The 17702-nt window shown below is 45.4% G+C and overlaps 1 protein-coding gene across 6 annotated transcripts in view; it reads left to right on the forward strand.

Annotated features, from left to right (window-relative positions):
• The window catches only part of ST3GAL3 (ST3 beta-galactoside alpha-2,3-sialyltransferase 3), a 1285176-nt gene that overhangs the window by 1096956 nt on the left and 170518 nt on the right, over nt 1-17702 (forward strand). For all 6 annotated transcript variants that reach the window (XM_078661151.1, XM_078661230.1, XM_078660924.1 and 3 more), the window contains one exon: nt 14033-14179. In XM_078661151.1, coding sequence (XP_078517277.1) covers nt 14033-14179 — 147 coding nt within the window. The remainder of the gene's footprint in view (nt 1-14032; nt 14180-17702) is intronic.

The following is a 17702-nucleotide window of genomic DNA, read 5'->3' on the forward strand; positions in this document are numbered from 1 at the left end:
TAGAATCTGTCAAATGTCTTGTCAACCGGCACCAGAGTTATTAGCAACCTAAATTTCAATTTCCTGCGGACTGGCCAATCCACCCAGAACTGGAGTGAATACGCCGAAACGCGCGTAGAGACAAATCACTAACTCCACTTGTCTGATACCCTTTTTATTGGGAAAAAAACTTTTTTTAAACATATGTGTATAAATTGTTATGACTGGTATCTGGAATATTGTTATGTGTAACATCAAAGAGAAAGTAACTGTAAGATAATTTTTTAATTGTGATAGTAATATGACTGAATATTTTTTGTATTTTTAATAAATGAATCATGAATATCATTGCTTTCTATTGTTAATGCATTTGTTCAATGTGCACTACATTAGTTGTTATACAGGTTGGCTACAAGAATTGACGTTGTTCAGTACCTGTTATTTCCTGCAGGACCTACTAGTTGCCTAGGATAAGTTATTTATATAAGAAAGGGGAGTAAACACATTACCATGGTTTTGGACCAGACTGTTGTGTTTTTTGATACCGAGATGCTTTTTATTTTATTTCTTTATTTGAAAAGTTTTATATAGCGCTGGCTAGACCATGAGGTATCAGCGCTTTACATGAGGAAGTGCATTGTTTCAGAGCATAGTTAACACTTTTCCCACCCAGCTCTTGGACTTTTTCTTACTTAATAATCTCACGGTCTGATTCTGCTGAATATTTCTGTGCAGGAAGGATCAAGGTGAAATGTGTTTATATTGTGAGATCTTTATAACCGGAGAACAAGAGCTCCTCCATAGTTATGGTTAAAGTCAAGTTTACATGGGAAACACAATTTTCTTTCAGTTTGCTAACAGTTTTAGAGCTGTTCTAATCCTCACCACAGTTTGCAAATGTGTGGTCCGTGTGATTCGAATTCTTCATTCTAAATCTGGTGCAGATCTACGAAAGCTATCAAATGCTTTTATTGAAAGAAACCCTTGTGGGTTTGTGTATGGGATCCCCATGTTCAATTTTTGCTCTCTACTAAAGCCAAATCAATTGACCGATTTGTACAACTCTTGCAACCATGAGAATTATCCATAAGTTGTTTTTGACGTTGGTGTAAATCTGTTTAGGGTTTTGAGAGAGCTTGGCAATTAAAAAAATGCCCACTAGTCACTTGTGAGGGTTTGATTTATATATCTCGGTATCATCAGGACCGCAGATGGGTCCTTCCACTGAAAATGTAAAAGGAAAATGAAATTGGATTGGTTGGTTGCCATCACAGATCCATGGACCCTTGAGGCACCCTACCCACAGATGAGCTGTAGGTGAAGGGAGCACACACCAGAGGAGTGGAAATGCTTCCATTCTCCCAGAAATCTACAAATAAGATTGGCTACATCCGGGGAACACGTTCCCTTTCTCCACTGACTTACCTCCACCGCATGGTCATCGTGATCGCACGTTCTGCTCAAGATTGCAGTCAGTGGAAGTCCATGGTTCATTTTCACTTCTACAGGGATTGCCATCGGTGTGCATCTGTCATTGGTCTGTGGACTTCAAAATTATCCTTTTATTTTCAGATCATCTAACACAAATGTCTATTTCGCTGTACAGCTGGAACCGTAATGCAAGCACAGTCACAATTCAATGTAAAGAATCTCACATTTGGTGTATGTTAGGCTCCAGACTGTCCCCATAATTTAAATACCAGATTAGGTCTCCCTTACCAGATAGCTTTTAGCTGTCTTGGGCAAAAACCTATTGTGGACCATACCAAAAACCTCATTTGCTAGCACCATACCAAAAACTTTCAATGGGAGGGCTTAGAGCCCGCCCATTGCTTACACTGGTTTGCTTCATTGTCACTCTTTTTGCATGCTTGCTTATTCATTGGCTTGCCTTTCTCCTGTGTTTGTCCCTCCCCTGGAGCATAGTCTCTTTGTTATCCTTTTAATTGGCTGACCTCTATTCCTTCCACTGCTGAAATATAGGGAACTACTTTTTAGGTTTTGCCTGCACAGCGTTTGCGCTGTGCTTGCAAAGTCTTATGTAAAAAAAAAAGGGGGCTTAGAACCCGCCCCTTACTTGCTTGAACGGTTTATTCCAATGTCGCTCTAATTTATGTGATTCTGATTGGCCAGCATGTCGTCTCCACATTGTCCTCTTTAACTTCAGCTCTTGCTTTGCCATCTTTGCCTGCTGTGGAGCTTGGACCAAGTACAGCTTCCGGTCACTGGCTACTGGCCAGTGAGTGACCTTCAAAGTGCAGATACTTTTTTTAGGTCGAGCTGGTGTAGCAATGCGAAGCATTGCGTCCAGCGAAGTATCTATTGTTGGCAATCTGAGACTGGGGATGTGCACGCGCAACCCCTAGCCGATTTCACCTCGTGGTCACGCACGCCCAGCCCGGCGCCGTGCACATCTCCTATCCCACATTCTCAGCAAGTGAATAACACATACACACACACAGCCACACTCACGCTTGCACACGCACACACACACACACACGCACACACACGCACACACACACGCTCCTCACTGCTGCTGTTGGGGACAATCCTTCATGGAGCGCCGGGTCCTCGGCTCCCGATGGATGGGCAGGCGGGGGCGACGCGTCCAGGTGCTCTAGACCAGGGACAGGCTGACAACTTCCAGCCTGCTAACTTTCTGCTGCTACGGCGGCTGCGGTGCACGGGCGGGGCAGGACGGCGGCTGCGCAGGATTCGTAGCCCCTTCCCTTCGGCCGCCTCCAGGGCTCCGCCCTACTAGCGCGCCATTGGCTGCTGCTCCGTTGTTGGGGATGTCACCGATCCCAATGTTGCAATGCAGATGACAGCACGTTGTAGACAACATTTCACAATATACTATCTCCCTGCTCATGACATCACTGAACATCATTCCTTGGTCACAGCATCGCCAAACGTGGTCTCACAGTCGACATCACAACCAACACACGACCTCACTGCAGATGACGTGGTTTCTTTATACTTGAAAATGAATACCATAATAACAGAGACAAATTCTGCTATGTTCAGAACATACTTCATTGTATGATTCCCGGTACCTCGCCTTACAACAAAGGGAATCTTATATTACATGCTTTTTATGGAGGGACACAGGCCAAAATACACTTACTCCGGGCACACGGTTTATAGGGGTGGCCTTGAGTGTTCATTCTGTAGGAAGGTCCGTCAGATGCTGAGGGGGCAGAGGTCACGTCTGCTCATCAAGGTTGAGACGGAATACATAGCATGGTTGTAACCTACTTAATCTCCTTGTACAAACAGAGCCCAAAACGTCAGCTAGTTGATGGTGTTGTTCTTGTGGGCTGTAGGGGCACATGGAAGTACATTCGCACTATCTAGACTACACGTGTACCCCATCTATGTAACAGTAAGGTTTGCATGCGTTGGTAGAGGGGAGCGAGTTGTGTGTATGAGACTAGAAAAACAAGAATCATGTAAAACTGAGATTCCCAAATGAAGAACCCACTGAGATCTCCTGTGAGCCAGCCGAGTGTACAAGTTACTTCCGGTCAGTTTCGTTGTATTAGGCACCTCCCGGAAGTCTCCCTCTGACCTTTCCTGTTATACGTTCTCCTCTTTAATATTTAATAATCCACGTCACAAGGTGCTGCGGTCTTAGGGGCCTGCCTGGTTGGTCCAGGTTGGAATAACCCTTAGTGATGAGACTCTGCGGTGTCATACTTGCTCGACAATCGACGAGGCTCGGCGAGCACCCACGGACAACACCGAAGGGCTCACATGCTAACAAACACACTAAAAAAACGCAGCCATACTGGAATAAACACACTAATGTCTAATCACCTTACAGATCAAAGATGACTTGATGGTCTGGGTGTAAGAGGTGTTGGTTAACTTCTCATAATAACCTCCTGAAGTCCTTTTCCCCTGTTGGCTCGATCTCAACGCCACAGCATCACTCAACGCCACAGCATCACTCAACGCCACAGCATCACTCAACGCCACAGCACCACTCAACGCCACAGCACCACTCAACGCCACAGCACCACTCAACGCCACAGCATCACTCAACGCCACAGAATCACTCAGCACCCCTCAACGCCACAGCACCACTGAACGCCACAGCACCACTGAACACCACAGCACCACTGAACGCCGCAGCACCACTGAACGCCGCAGCACCACTGAACGCCGCAGCACCACTGAACGCCGCAGCACCACTGAACGCCGCAGCATCACTCAACGCCACAGCATCACTCAACGCCACAGCATCACTCAACGTCACAGCATCACTCAACGTCACAGCATCACTCAACGTCACAGCATCACTCAGCGCCACAGCATCACTCAACACCACAGCATCCCTCAACGCCACAGCATCCTTCAACGCCACAGCATCCCTCAACGCCACAGCATCCCTCAACGCCACAGCATCCCTCAACGCCACAGCATCACTCAACGCCACAGCATCACTCAACATCACTCAATGCCACAGCATCACTCAGCACCACTCAACGCCACAGCATCACTCAGCATCACTCAGCACCACTCAACGCCACAGCATCACTCAGCACCACTGAATGCCACAGCATCACTCAGCACCACTGAAGGCCACAGCATCACTCAGCACCACTGAAGGCCACAGCATCACTCAGCACCACTGAAGGCCACAGCATCACTCAGCACCACTGAACGCCACAGCATCACTCTGTGCAACCATTCAACAACAACTGGTTCTAATATGTTCTCTCAATGTTTCAAGCTTTATTACAAATGTCACAAAAAGATGTTAATATTTCACTTCTGTTCTTGGATTTTCATCACAATAAAATACACTGAACATAATCTTCCCAAAAGTTATTTACAAAAGTTTAAGCTATTGCCATTATAAATTACAATAACTTTTATTTAAGTATTAATTATTAAAAAAATAAAAGCCATTGTTATTTGTAATATCAATACATCTAAGTCATGTAAATACAACACATATTGCATTACAAATTCTATACGTGTCACGTTTGCGAAAGTTAAAACTATTGGCATTGTACATGACAAAGCTATTAATATCGCTAGTTTCAAAACCAACACATAAATAAAATATTTGTCATTTACAATACCAATAGCTCAAACTTTCCTAATGCGAGACCTATTGCATTGCAAATGCTTGTTTTGCATTTCTCAACGAGCACTCCTTACGAGTGTGGCTGTCGTCTCTCCCATTCCATCTGCCAAAAACAACCTTGTCACAACCCCGCTGCGCCTTCATTTATTGGCCTAAATACCTAGCTCCTTAAATGTTTGAAAGGCGCTTCTTCCCATGGGCTTCATTCATAAACATTAAGCCTGGGCGTAGATTGCGTAGCAGCACTGCACGTAGCTTCACGTAGTATACCTTAAACTTTCTGCGTAGTGTAGCTGATGACACTGTGTACTTGTCTGTACTGTGCAAAAATTGCAAAATAATTGCAAAAAGCTTCCTGTACATGACCAGATATGATAAAATAAGTATTTCTATCTTTATATGATAAAGTGCATATAGTACTTTCAAAATTAGCAAGCAGTGGGAGATGTGATGATTTTGGGATCCTCCCTAACCTAGGGAGAGTACCAAACAGATGCCTTGAGAACAAAAAAGCACATCTTATTGAACGATTTAGTTGTGGTCCCATCCTCTTAGGACAAACCCAAACACAGTTATTGGCAAAAAAGCATTCCCAACCAAAGGCCCTGCAAAGCATTATGGGATGAGATTAGCAGTGGGCAGTGAATATTATATAGTATACAATATCAAAAGAATTCTACAAAGAGCTGCAGTTCAACTGGTGGTTACTAGATGTTCTTTACGAGTCAAATGCAAATGATTGATGAAAGAGTTTCAATGGTTTTGCATTTGACTCGTGAGGGACATCTAGGGACGACCAGTGGAACTGCAGCTTGATGTAAGAATAATTTCAATGCTTTGCATTTGACTCGTGAGGGACATCTAGTAACAACTAGGTGAACTGCAGCTCTTTGTAGAATTATTTTGATATTGGATACTATAATATTCACTGCCCACTGCTAATCTCGTCACATAATGCTTTGCAGGGCCTTTGGTTGGGATTGTTTGTTTGCCAATAACTGTGCTTGGGGTGGTCCTAAAATGATGGGATCACCACTGAAGTTCAACAAAATGTGCTTTTTGTTTATGCTCTTTGTGTTCAAGGCATCTGCTTGGTGCTCCCCCTAGGTTAGGAGGGACCCCAAAATCATCAGCTCTCTCATTACCTAATGTTTTCATTGTAAAAGTTCATTTTTGTGAATTGGTTATATGCTGTTAAGAATGTAAAATTGCTTTATCAAAGCATCTGAGAAGATTGTTCATTTAGATGCTACGCTGAGGCTCGCTTCCGTGGGGTTATATGCTGTTAAGCATGTAAAATTGCTTTATCAAAGCATCTGAGAATATTGTTCATTTAGATGCTACGCTGAGGCTCGCTTCCGTGGAAGGCTCGCTGCCATGGGAGGCTCGCTGCCATGGAAAGCTCTCTCCCGTGGAAGGCTTGCTTCCATCTCGCTTCCATCGGAGGCTTGTTTCCATGGGAGGCTCACTTCCATGGAAGGCTCTCTCCCGTGGGAGGCTTGCTTCCATCGGATGCTCGCTTCCATCGGAGGCTTAAGGCTCTCTCCTGTGGGAGGCTTGCTTCCATCGGATGCTCGCTTCCATGGAAGACTCGCTGCCATAAGAGGCTCGCTTCCATGAAAGTTTTGCTGCCATAAGAGGCTCACTTCCATGGGAGGCTCTCTCCCGTGAGAGGCTCGCTTCCATCAGAGGCTCGCTGCCAAAGGAGGCTCGCTGTCATAAGAAGCTCCCTTCCATGGAAGGCTCGCTGACGTGGGAGGCTCGCTCCTGTGGGAGGCTCGTGCCGTGGGAGGCTCGCTGCCGTGGGAGGCTCGCTTCCATGGGAGGCTCGCTGCCGTGGGAGGCTCGCTGCCGTGGGAGGCTCGCTGCCGTGGGAGGCTCGCTGCCATGGGAGGCTTACTTCCAAGGTAGTCCGATTAGTTAGAACAAAGTTAAATGTTGATTTGGTGGTATCAGCTGAACCGCAGAAATCCACTCGCTCCTTTGTCCATATTGTAGCTGCCTTCGTACTAACATCTCACAACACAAGCCCCACACCATGAGTCCAGGAAGAGTCCTGCTGATTGAGCTTTGCTTCACTGTTAATTCAGCCATCTTGGTGTCCCTTCCTGTTCTGCTGCTTGTCATTTCTCTTTTTCTGCTGTATGCCAGCCCCAAAACAGTAGGTTTGCGTCCCTCACAGTTGCTAAGTATTGTTCTGCATCTTTGGTGTGCCGCCACGCTTTCCCTTTTATTCTGATGATAAATAAGGACAGCGTTTTAATGTGGAGCCTTTTAAATGTTAACTTAAAAAAATCGTTCTGAAACCTGTTACTAGAGACCAGATGTTCTTTGTTCTAGTGGAATATTGCTTGTTAACTTCAAGACATTGCAGGACAACAGCCAGCTTTTCAATTAGGCTGAGCTTAATTGAGGCGGGCCCTGATCGCGTGCATGGAGGGCTCATACACAGCTCCTCATGTGCATGGAGGGCTCACAGACAGTTCCTCACGTGTATGGAGGGCTCACACACAGTTTCTCACGTGCATGGAGGGCTCACACAAGGGTCCTCACGTGCTTGGAGGGCTCACACACACAGCTCCTCACGTGCATGGAGGGCTCACACACAGCTCCTCATGTGCATGGAGGGCTCACACACAGCTCCTCACATGCATGGAGGGCTCACACACAGCTCCTCTGGTGCATGGAGGGCTCACACACAGCTCCTCGCGTGCATGGAGGGCTCACACACAGCTCCTCGCATGCATGGAAGGCTCACACACAGCTCCTCGCGTGCATGGATTGCTCACACACAGCTCCTCGCGTGCATGCATTGCTCACACACAGCTCCTCGCGTGCATGGAGGGCTTACACAAATATCCTCATGTGCATGGAGGGCTCACACACAGCTCCTCTGGTGCATGGAGGGCTCACACACAGCTCCTCGCTTGCATGGAGGGCTCACACACAGCTCCTCATGTGCATGGAGGGCTCACACAATGCTCCTCACATGCATAGAGGGCTCACACGAAGCTCCTCACATGCAGGGAGGGCTCACACACAGCTCCTCGCGTGCATGGAGGGCTCACACACAGCTCCTCACGTGCATATAGGGCTCACACACAGTTCCTCACATGCATGTAGGGCTCACACAAGGGTCCTCCTAGTGTTAGTTAATTTCAAGGCGTTTTGGCAAATCACTTCATCTCCCCGTGCCTATAACAATCAATGAATGGGACCTTGTGTAATTTAACTGGAGCTCACATAAAGCGCATCAAAATCTTCAGGTGGAATTGGCCCTGTGAAATCTATTGGTTCGGTCAATGTTTTTAGGTCGAGCTGACCTAGCTTTCAATGCGAAAGCATTGAAAGCTGTCAGCAAGACAACTAATGTTGCCCGTATTTGGGAATGTGGACAAGAAATATGCACGAGCGCAGATTGCACCTCGTGGGCGCGCACGGCGCCGTGCCTTTCTTCTGCCTCGGAAGCTCCAACACCACACACGCATGCGCATACAGAGACACACAAGCGCCCATGCACGCACCCATACATACATACATACATACAGAGAACCCACCCCCGCCGTCGCATACACACACATGCGCGCGCACACACACACAGCACACACACAAGCGCACCAAGACCCCCGCTGCCCCACCAGACCCGCCCCACTCACCATGTTCTTCGTTCGTATCCCTCGGCAGCCATCCGGTCATTCTGGGCAATAGGCGGGTGCCACGCTGAGACGCAGTCACGCAAATCTTCCGGCGGGCACAGGAGTGCGGGGTAGACTCCCGTCTGCTTCCTGTATTTGTCTGGCCCCGCCCCCCGTCCCAACAAAGGTTGCCTGGCTTCCTGTTTTCTTCCCTGCGTGCAGCGGGGTCCGTGGCTGTGTCATTAACTCCCTCCCTCGAGGAAAAAAAAAATCTCCTCAGATTGTCCGGGCGCGCCAAGAGCTTGAGGTGAGCACAACTCTCGCTATGCCTTCGTAAAATGTTCTCTGCATTAGGGGCCAAGGGAAGACTCCGCTCATCGGGGCATTTTTCCAGCGTCCCCTGCAACTCGTCCACCGAGTCACTGGCAAGAAGTTTTCTCCAAGAACCAGCAGCCTCTGCCTGCCTGTCTCTGTGCCACCTCCCCTGACCGATGGCCAAAATGCACTCCGTTCTACGTAATAATAGGTATTGTACATTCTATCCAAGTCAAAAAGGAATAACTTTATAAGAGCAGGGAGAATTAAAAAACTGTCCAATGTTTAAAAATGACACAAAGATCTTTCTTTGCAGTGGATCCTAATCTAGTTACTCCGAATGATCAAAAAGCAGGCCAAGACGAGCACAGTTTTCCTGCGCCGCTCTTTTGCACATCACTATCTTCGGGTGTGATAGCCCACGGGTTCAATGATCCCCCAGAATGCACTGGTGTGACAATTGAAAGTCGGGCTGAAATGGGATTGCACTCGGCCATCCTATAGCCATATTCGGCTCTGGGCTAGCTTTCTTCCCTTTAGGTGAGACAAGCGTCACCAAGGAAGGCGGACGCCATCAAGTGACATCGCAATCATTTTGGGATATGGAGAAAATGTAAAAGCAAAACCTCAAGTTGTTGGAGGGCAGGATTTCGTTTAAGCAGAGGAGCTGCCTTGAAATCAAAGACAGGTGTGCAGGGGAAGCGTGCGGAGTCGGACTGGAGTTTTCACCTTCTATATAAAGTACACCAGGCAAGAGCACGGTATCCTATGGAGATACAGATCAAGAAACAACCCCTTTGTGAAAATGGAGAAAATTAGCACAACACAACGTGCCCACTTTCCATTATTATGAAAACGTGCATAGCAGTGGCGAAGAAAGAAACATGTTCAGTCCATGCTGCACTAGTTCAACATCGACATAGGCAAACACTTTCTTAATATGTAATCCTGCCAGCCAAAAAGAACACATCTTCCTGGCAACACATTAAAGTGCAGAAATGCAACATATATGCCTCGTAGGGTTCCAATAAAAATCCTTAATCCAGAAGTTATGTCTCCTGCAAATCGAATACGTTATCATGTGCTAGATTGTGAGCACCCCCTGCACAATCGTCACTTTCAAAAAGACACAGTAAAGTCCAATCAAATTCAGCATTCGTGCGCCACCAACCAAAGAAACCTCATTCGTCTATGTCCCATCACAACGCACAATATACCAGAGCCTGCCCTTCCCCCCCACTGTGTGTCTTAGCCTGGGGTTCTGACGCTTGAGCTGCTGTGGCATCCACTTGATAGTGTCTTATCTCAGCCACACCCGAGTTTTTCACAGGTCTTTCAAAGACCATTTACATGCCTTTTGTGAAATAGAGGCTTTGTTTGTATTTTATACTGGTTCCAGTCAGTACCCCTGGGTCTACACTCTGCCTATTACTTACATCTGTAATCTATTTTTCCTGTCACAGTGGGAGAATGCATTTAGTGAAAAGGCGTCTCTGGAGCTGTGATGCCACCTTTCCAAAAGCATGGACACTAAAGAGGCCTGTAAATAAAATGGTATGTTTTCATTTGTAACATGTCTTTTCTGTCGTTCTTTCCTTTCATTATTAGTCATGAATCAAATCAAGCCAAGTCTAGGAAAACTTTATTCGATTGCTCTTTTAAACAATCATAAAAGTACATTAAAAGCACACTTTTCGTTACACAAAATTACATATGATATATATGCTAAAACAAAAAATACTCCTTAGGATTTAATATAAAATACATGGTAAACATGATGAAGCCAGTACAGCTTAGAAGCTCTTTCTACATTTGCAGATTGACCAGTTGTGCAAATTTATATGTCTTTTAAGTAAGTAGGCACCCTGGCAAGAAGTCTTGTTTTAGCTGTCTGCCTGCTGTCTGCTTCACAGTGCACTGTAGCTGAAGCATTTCAGCTTGCGGAATAAACTGTCTCAGGACAGTTATCTTTTGGCAGAAAGTAGGTGAAAGGTTTTCCTTAAATTAAAAAAAAGTACGGGCATGTCCTGCCCCTCTGATCTGCCCACTTTGAGCAGTGCGCCATCTACACGGGACTGCACTTGAGGCTGGGGCAGCAAGGAAACCAAAAGCTGGCCCAGTCACCTCCACTGGCCTGCAAAGGTGTTGTCTTGCATTTAATGTCCAGGTAAGGTTTGTGGATGTTGAGGAAATCAGCAGTAAGAAAACCCTGCACTGCCTACCAGACCCTCAAACAGCCCAAAAATATTAGCTCACAATATTACCTGTCAGATCTTCCCTCTGACCTGCACTGGCTGAGGTGAGCCATTATAAATTACAATAACTTTTGTTTAAGTATTAATTATTTAAAAAAATTAAAAGCCATTGTAATTTGTAATATCAATACATCTAAGTCACGTAAATACAAAACATGTTGCATTACAAATGCTTTAGGTGCCACATTTGCAAAAGTTAAAAGTATTGCCATTGTAAATGACAAAGCTATTAATTTCGCTATTTTCAAAACCAACACATAAATAAAAAAAATTGTCATTTACAAGACCAATAGCTCAAACTTTCCTAATGCGAGACCTATTGCATTGCAAATGCTTGTTTAGACATGTTACAGCGCCAGCTGCTATGCAGCATGTGTATGAAGTTTTGTTTTATTTTTAAAAGCAGTATGACGTGGTCAACGCTGTCCACGTCATAGCTGTAAAAAAAACATGTTGTAGAGCAGCTAGCGCCACTTTGCAACATCTCTATGCGTTGACTGCGTCATACTGCTTTTTAAAAAAAACTTTGACATGCTGCAGCAGCTGGCGCTGCTGTGTAACGTCAAGAAGCATTAACAAAAACATGTTTTGCAGAGGCGAACCCTATTGGCTTTTCCTATGCTTGTTTGTTTTCCATTAACCCCTTGGGGGGAAAGGGCGACATCCAAGATGCGACGGCAGCAGCAGCGACGGCGACACGCTTCCTCTTCGTTGCGAGACGCTTCTCTTGATGCAGTGCAATACGACCACCACAGCGGCGACATCCACGATGCGACGGCAGCAGCAGCGATGGCAACACGCTTCTTCCCCTTGAGTCGCGCTTCCAGCTCCTTGCGACATGCAGTCCCTCAGAGGGCCCAAAACAGCAGCAGGCACTTCCAAAGAACTCTGGGGAGCTGGGAGTTGAAATCTGTTGTCCCTGAGACTTCAGCAGTAGGCAAGCTCCGTTCCAAGCCCTTGGAGATCCTTACAAGTTGATGAAAGTACACAAAGTCCCTTTCTCCTCTCTTTGGCAGTCAGGCAACCACTGCAGGCCAATCCCCCAAGCAGCACTTCAGCTTAGGGATAGTCTCTCCTCAGTTTCTTCTGGTTCCACTCCTCAGCAAAGGTTTCTTCTTGTTTCTCCAAAAGTGATCTAATATCTTGGGATCATGGTCCCAATATTTATACCCCAAAATCCTTTGTCCTCTGAGGGCAGAGGGGCCTTTGCCCAGTCCAAACCAGGTCTGGAGCACTCTGTTTACATGACTCCTTCTTTCCTTTCACAGTGCAGGGCAGAAACATCAGATGCCCCACAGGAGGTGGAGCCAGCATTGTGGAGGAAAATCACAGCCCTGGAGCACTGTGTTGACATGATTCCTTCTCTCCTTTCACAGTGCAGGGCAGAGACATCAGACACACCACAGGGGGTGGAGCCAGCACTGTGGGGGCAGGCACAGTCCTTTTCAGGTCCCAGGTGCAACTCCTCCCTCCCATCTAGATACAGATCTCTCTATTCACCACTGGGCTGACTCATCCTGTCTCTTGGAATCCCCCAGCCCTGTCACTCAAACCCCAGACAAGGAATACACAACCTAGCAGAGGCAGGGATGGCTAGTTAGGCAAGAAAATACCTACTTTCTAAAAGTGGTATTTTCAAACACAGAATGTTAAAACCAACTTCACTAAAAGATGTATTTTATCATTCTGACTACAGGCACACTAAACTCTAATTTCTACCATGTTCCCGTAGTCAGTTAGGATTATAAGATGTTATAATCTAACTGCCCATTCTGGCCCATGGAGAACAGGTAGCCTTAAAATAGTGAAAAACGAAAATGGCTGTAACTCACTATTAGGACATGCGACACACACCAGGGAATGTCCTACCTTATACTTACAATGCACCCTGCCCTTGGGCCTACCATAGGGGTGTCTGATATGAAGAAAAGGGAAGGTTTAGGGAGTGGCAAGTGGGTGCACTTGCCCAGTCAACATGACAGTACCAGACTGCACACAGGCTCTGCAATGGGAAGTCTTACACACATTTTACAAGGCTGCTTATGTGGGTGACACAACCAGTGCTGCAAGCCCACCAACAGCATTTGGATTTACAAGCCTTGGGCACTGTACTAGGGTCTGACAAGTAAACCAAACAAGCCAATCATGGAATCACTAAACCATACATCAATTTACAATAGGGAGAGCATATGCACTTTAGCACTGATCAGCAGTGGTAAAGTGCCCAGAGCCATAAAACAGCCAACAACAGGTCAGAAAAAATAGAGGAGGAAGGCAAAAAGTTCAGGGATGACCTTGCAAAAAGGGCCAAGTCCAACAAATACTTAACTTTAAATCTTATTCGGTGCTCTCAGGGACAGCTCAGGCTCAGGGACCTCAGGGACAGCTTGTGTCTTTGTGTTTTATTTACATACAGTATCTTTTTGAGTTTATGACAATTGTGAGTGATGCTTTGATACATAAAGCGCTGGACCTCAGCACTTCAAATTTACTTTTCCGAATTTTAATCTGTTCGGCACTATTTTTTTTACAGTTTTCGTTGCAGGTTCCCTGGTGTGGTACAGTTACTCACACTTAGCCGTTAAATTTTGGATTTTCATCACTTGTCCCTTGGTTTGCAACCTTACGGCCCAGCTTGTATCCGTCCATTGACCCAATCTTTCTTTGGCTCTGTTCAAGTGTTGCTACTAGCCATAGCCACTGTGTGTTTTGAGTTATTGAGTTGCCTCTTTCCTCCCTTGTTTCCTCAGAGCGCTTCGGATGGCTTCTGGAAGTCGGTGGCCACCCGCATCCCAAAGGAGCCACATGAAGTCCGCATCCTGAATCCGTATTTCATCCAGGAAGCGGCGTTCACGTTCATTGGACTTCCGTTCAACAATGGCTTGATGGGCCGAGGGGTAAGAGACCTAGGTTTATATTGGGTGAGGGGTAAGAGACCTTGGTTTACATTGGGGAGGGGTAAGAGACCTAGTTTTATATTGGCGAGGGGTAAGAGACCTAGGTTTACATTGGGGGGGGGGGGGTAAGAGACCAAGGTTCACATTGGGGGAGGGGTTAGAGACCTAGGTTTGCATTGGGGAGGGGTTAGAGACCTAGGTTTATATTGGGGGAGGGGTAAGAGACCTAGGTTTATATTGGGGGAGGGGTAAGAGACCTAGGTTTATATTGGGGGAGGGGTAAGAGACCTAGGTTTATATTGGGGGAGGGGTAAGAGACCTAGGTTTATATTGGGGGAGGGGTAAGAGACCTAGGTTTATATTGGGGAGGGGTAAGAGACCTAGGTTTATATTGGGGGAGGGGTAAGAGACCTAGGTTTACATTGGGGGAGGGGTTAGAGACATATGTTTGCATTGGGAGAGGGGTAAGAGACCTAGGTTTGTAATGGGGGAGGGGTAAGAGACTTATGTTTACATTGGGGGAGGTGTCACATACGAAAGGTAAGAAACTGACCCCTTGGGAAAGACAGGCACCTCTATGTAGGATATCACCATATATTTATTACTGTTGGTTTTGTATTTCTCTTTGCCATTTTGGTTAAAAAATGACCGTTAATTGAATTTTGTGTGATATTTAAGCATTCCACTGGCTTTTCAAAAAGGGATAATGGACTCAAAGAAGTTAGGGTGCTCCTAACGTAAGAGATTCAGGGGATCCAAAATGCATAGTCCAAAATGAGGCATTCTTTAATAAACTGTTGTGTGAGATCGAGGGATTCCCTTCTCTATAGAGAGTGCCATAAGAGGATTAGTGCTACACGTATCTGATCAGATATATAAGGGACATCTAATTCGAGATGGCAGATTAAGTTAAAACAGCTTCTGGGGAGGGCTACTATTGTTTTCCAAAAAGTGTCTTCTATAATTTGAAGGGGGTCAGCTTCGGTATGCCCCCATACTCCAGGCCCGTAGGTAGCTACAGAGGTAGATTTGGCTGTGTACACTTTTCTAATGACATCCAATTGTTTCAAGCCACATTTTTTAATAAAGGAATACAGGGCAATGATACTTTTTTCCAGTAGAAAGCCCCTATTGGTCACCATACGAGACCATGTTGCCAATCTGTCAAATGTAACCCCTAAGTGTGAGAATGTATCCGTCTGTGCCACCTTTCGATCTGTTATATAAAAAGGATGGTTCCTTCTTTGTCCTGTGCTTTGTCACTAAAATAAAGAACTTTGCCTCATTGACTTGTAAGTCATAAATTTCACATACTCCTCTGAGTTTTTGGAGCGCCATGCCAGTACGAGCAATTAGTTACTCATAGGAATACACCACGCTGGGTAACACTTGAACGGTCCCTGTTCCAATCAGACATGGACCTGGTTATTTATTAGACTAAACGCCCAAAATGTACTAATTCCACTAATCCTATCATTTATTCTTCACAATTGGCATGGCTGAAAGCACATAAACTTACAAATACCCACATCCATCTTCACTCTCAATCCCCCCTATGGAATAATGCAGGCATCACCTACAATGGGGCTAAACTCAACTGGTCTACATGGACCCAACATAAGGTATACCATATAGCGGACGTGTTCATGCATCTTCAGTCTTAGAAATCTTTCTCAAGTTTACAACATCACTCCAATCTTCCTTCATCGCAGTTTATCAGATGCACCCTGCTCTCGCTCTAAGTTCGGCTAAAACTCACAATATAACATCTCATTCTCGAATTGCACAGTATCTCAATATTTGGAAACATTTCAAGGGTACTGTTTCTGGACTACATGTCCTTTTAATTGATTCATTTTCTGTAGAAACTTCCAACAATTTAAAATCATGGTGGTCTACACGATTGAATGTGGACTTTACGGACAAAGCATGGGACACTATATTAGAGAACTATACTAGAGGACTTAGAGATTCCCATCTTAAATTTAATTCTTTCAAAATTTTTCATCGTTGGCATTGGTCTCCTGTTAAATTACACTCAGCTAAACTTAGTCCAGACTCACTTTGTTGGAGATGTAGGTCACCGGATTGTGACGTAGTTCATATTCTGTGAGAATGTCCCAGCATTCGTACATTTTAGCTCCTGATTGAAGATTACTTGAAGGTATGTTCTTTTCTGATGTAGCTCACTTTGAGAAAATGATTCATAAATTAAATGACAATTTACATCACTTTGATCATACATGAGGCCCCTTCTTAGGGCGACTGTGATTTTGACTCTTTAGTGTACTGCAGTGCAGATGGGTTTAAATAATTCTGAAATAGATTATTTGCTTACCACTTCATTTTTCTTGTAATAATACATCTAATTTTTGATTTATCAACTTATCTTTGTATTTTAATGCAGTACGTTTACTCTGCTTATTATGCTGATTTATTTTTATTTTTTTATATTATTCCTCCTTATATTTCATATTGCATTTTTGGCATTTTATGATTCTGTGCGGATGACTGATTTTTGTTATCATTGTTTGCTTACTATTGTAAAACATTCTCTAAAGAATTGAAATACCCCCCAAAAAATGGTCTCTTTAGAGGTTGGGTCCACTTCCAGGTTTCCAATAGTGCAGCCTCAACTGGCGAAGACACACTGACTGCCAGGACACAGCAGACCGAACTCCATCATCTGTGGTCCCTGCACTCACTCTCCTCACACCATCATTCAAGACACACTGACTGCCAGTCATCCCATGGCAAGACACAGCAGACTGAACTCCATCATCTATGATCCATGCCCTCACTCTCCTCACACCTTCATTCAAGACACACTGACTGCCAGGACACAGCAGACAGAACTCCACCATCTGTGATCCATGCACTCACTCCTTCATTCAAGACACACTGACTGCCAGTCATCCCATGGCAAGACACAGCAGACTGAACTCCATCATCTATGATCCATGCCCTCACTCTCCTCACACCTTCATTCAAGACACACTGACTGCCAGGACACAGCGGACCGAAGTCCATCATCTGTGATCCATGCACTCACTCCTTCATTCAAGACACACTGACTGCCAGGACACAGCAGGCCGAACTCCTTCAACCGTGGTCCATGCACTCCCTCTCTTCACACCATCATTAAAGATACACTGACTGCCAGTCATCCCCAGGCAAGACACAGAAGACTGAACTCCATCATCTGTGATCCATGCACTCACTCATCTCACACCATCGTTCAAGATATACTGACTGCCAGGACACAGCAAACGGAAATCCCTCATCTTTAATCTATACCCTCACTCTCTTCGCACCTTCATTCAAGACACACAGACTGCCAGTCCTCCCCAGACAGAACACAGCAGACCGAACTCCATCATCTGTGATCCAAGCACTCACTCTCCTCACACAATCATTTATGACACACTGACTGCCAGGACTCAGCAGACGGAACTCCCTCATCTGTATTCCATGCCCTCACTCTCTGCGCACCTTCATTCAAGACACACTGACTGCCAGTACA

The sequence above is a fragment of the Lissotriton helveticus genome, chromosome 1_1, assembly GCF_964261635.1.
Source record: "Lissotriton helveticus chromosome 1_1, aLisHel1.1, whole genome shotgun sequence".
Taxonomy (NCBI): domain Eukaryota; kingdom Metazoa; phylum Chordata; class Amphibia; order Caudata; family Salamandridae; genus Lissotriton; species Lissotriton helveticus.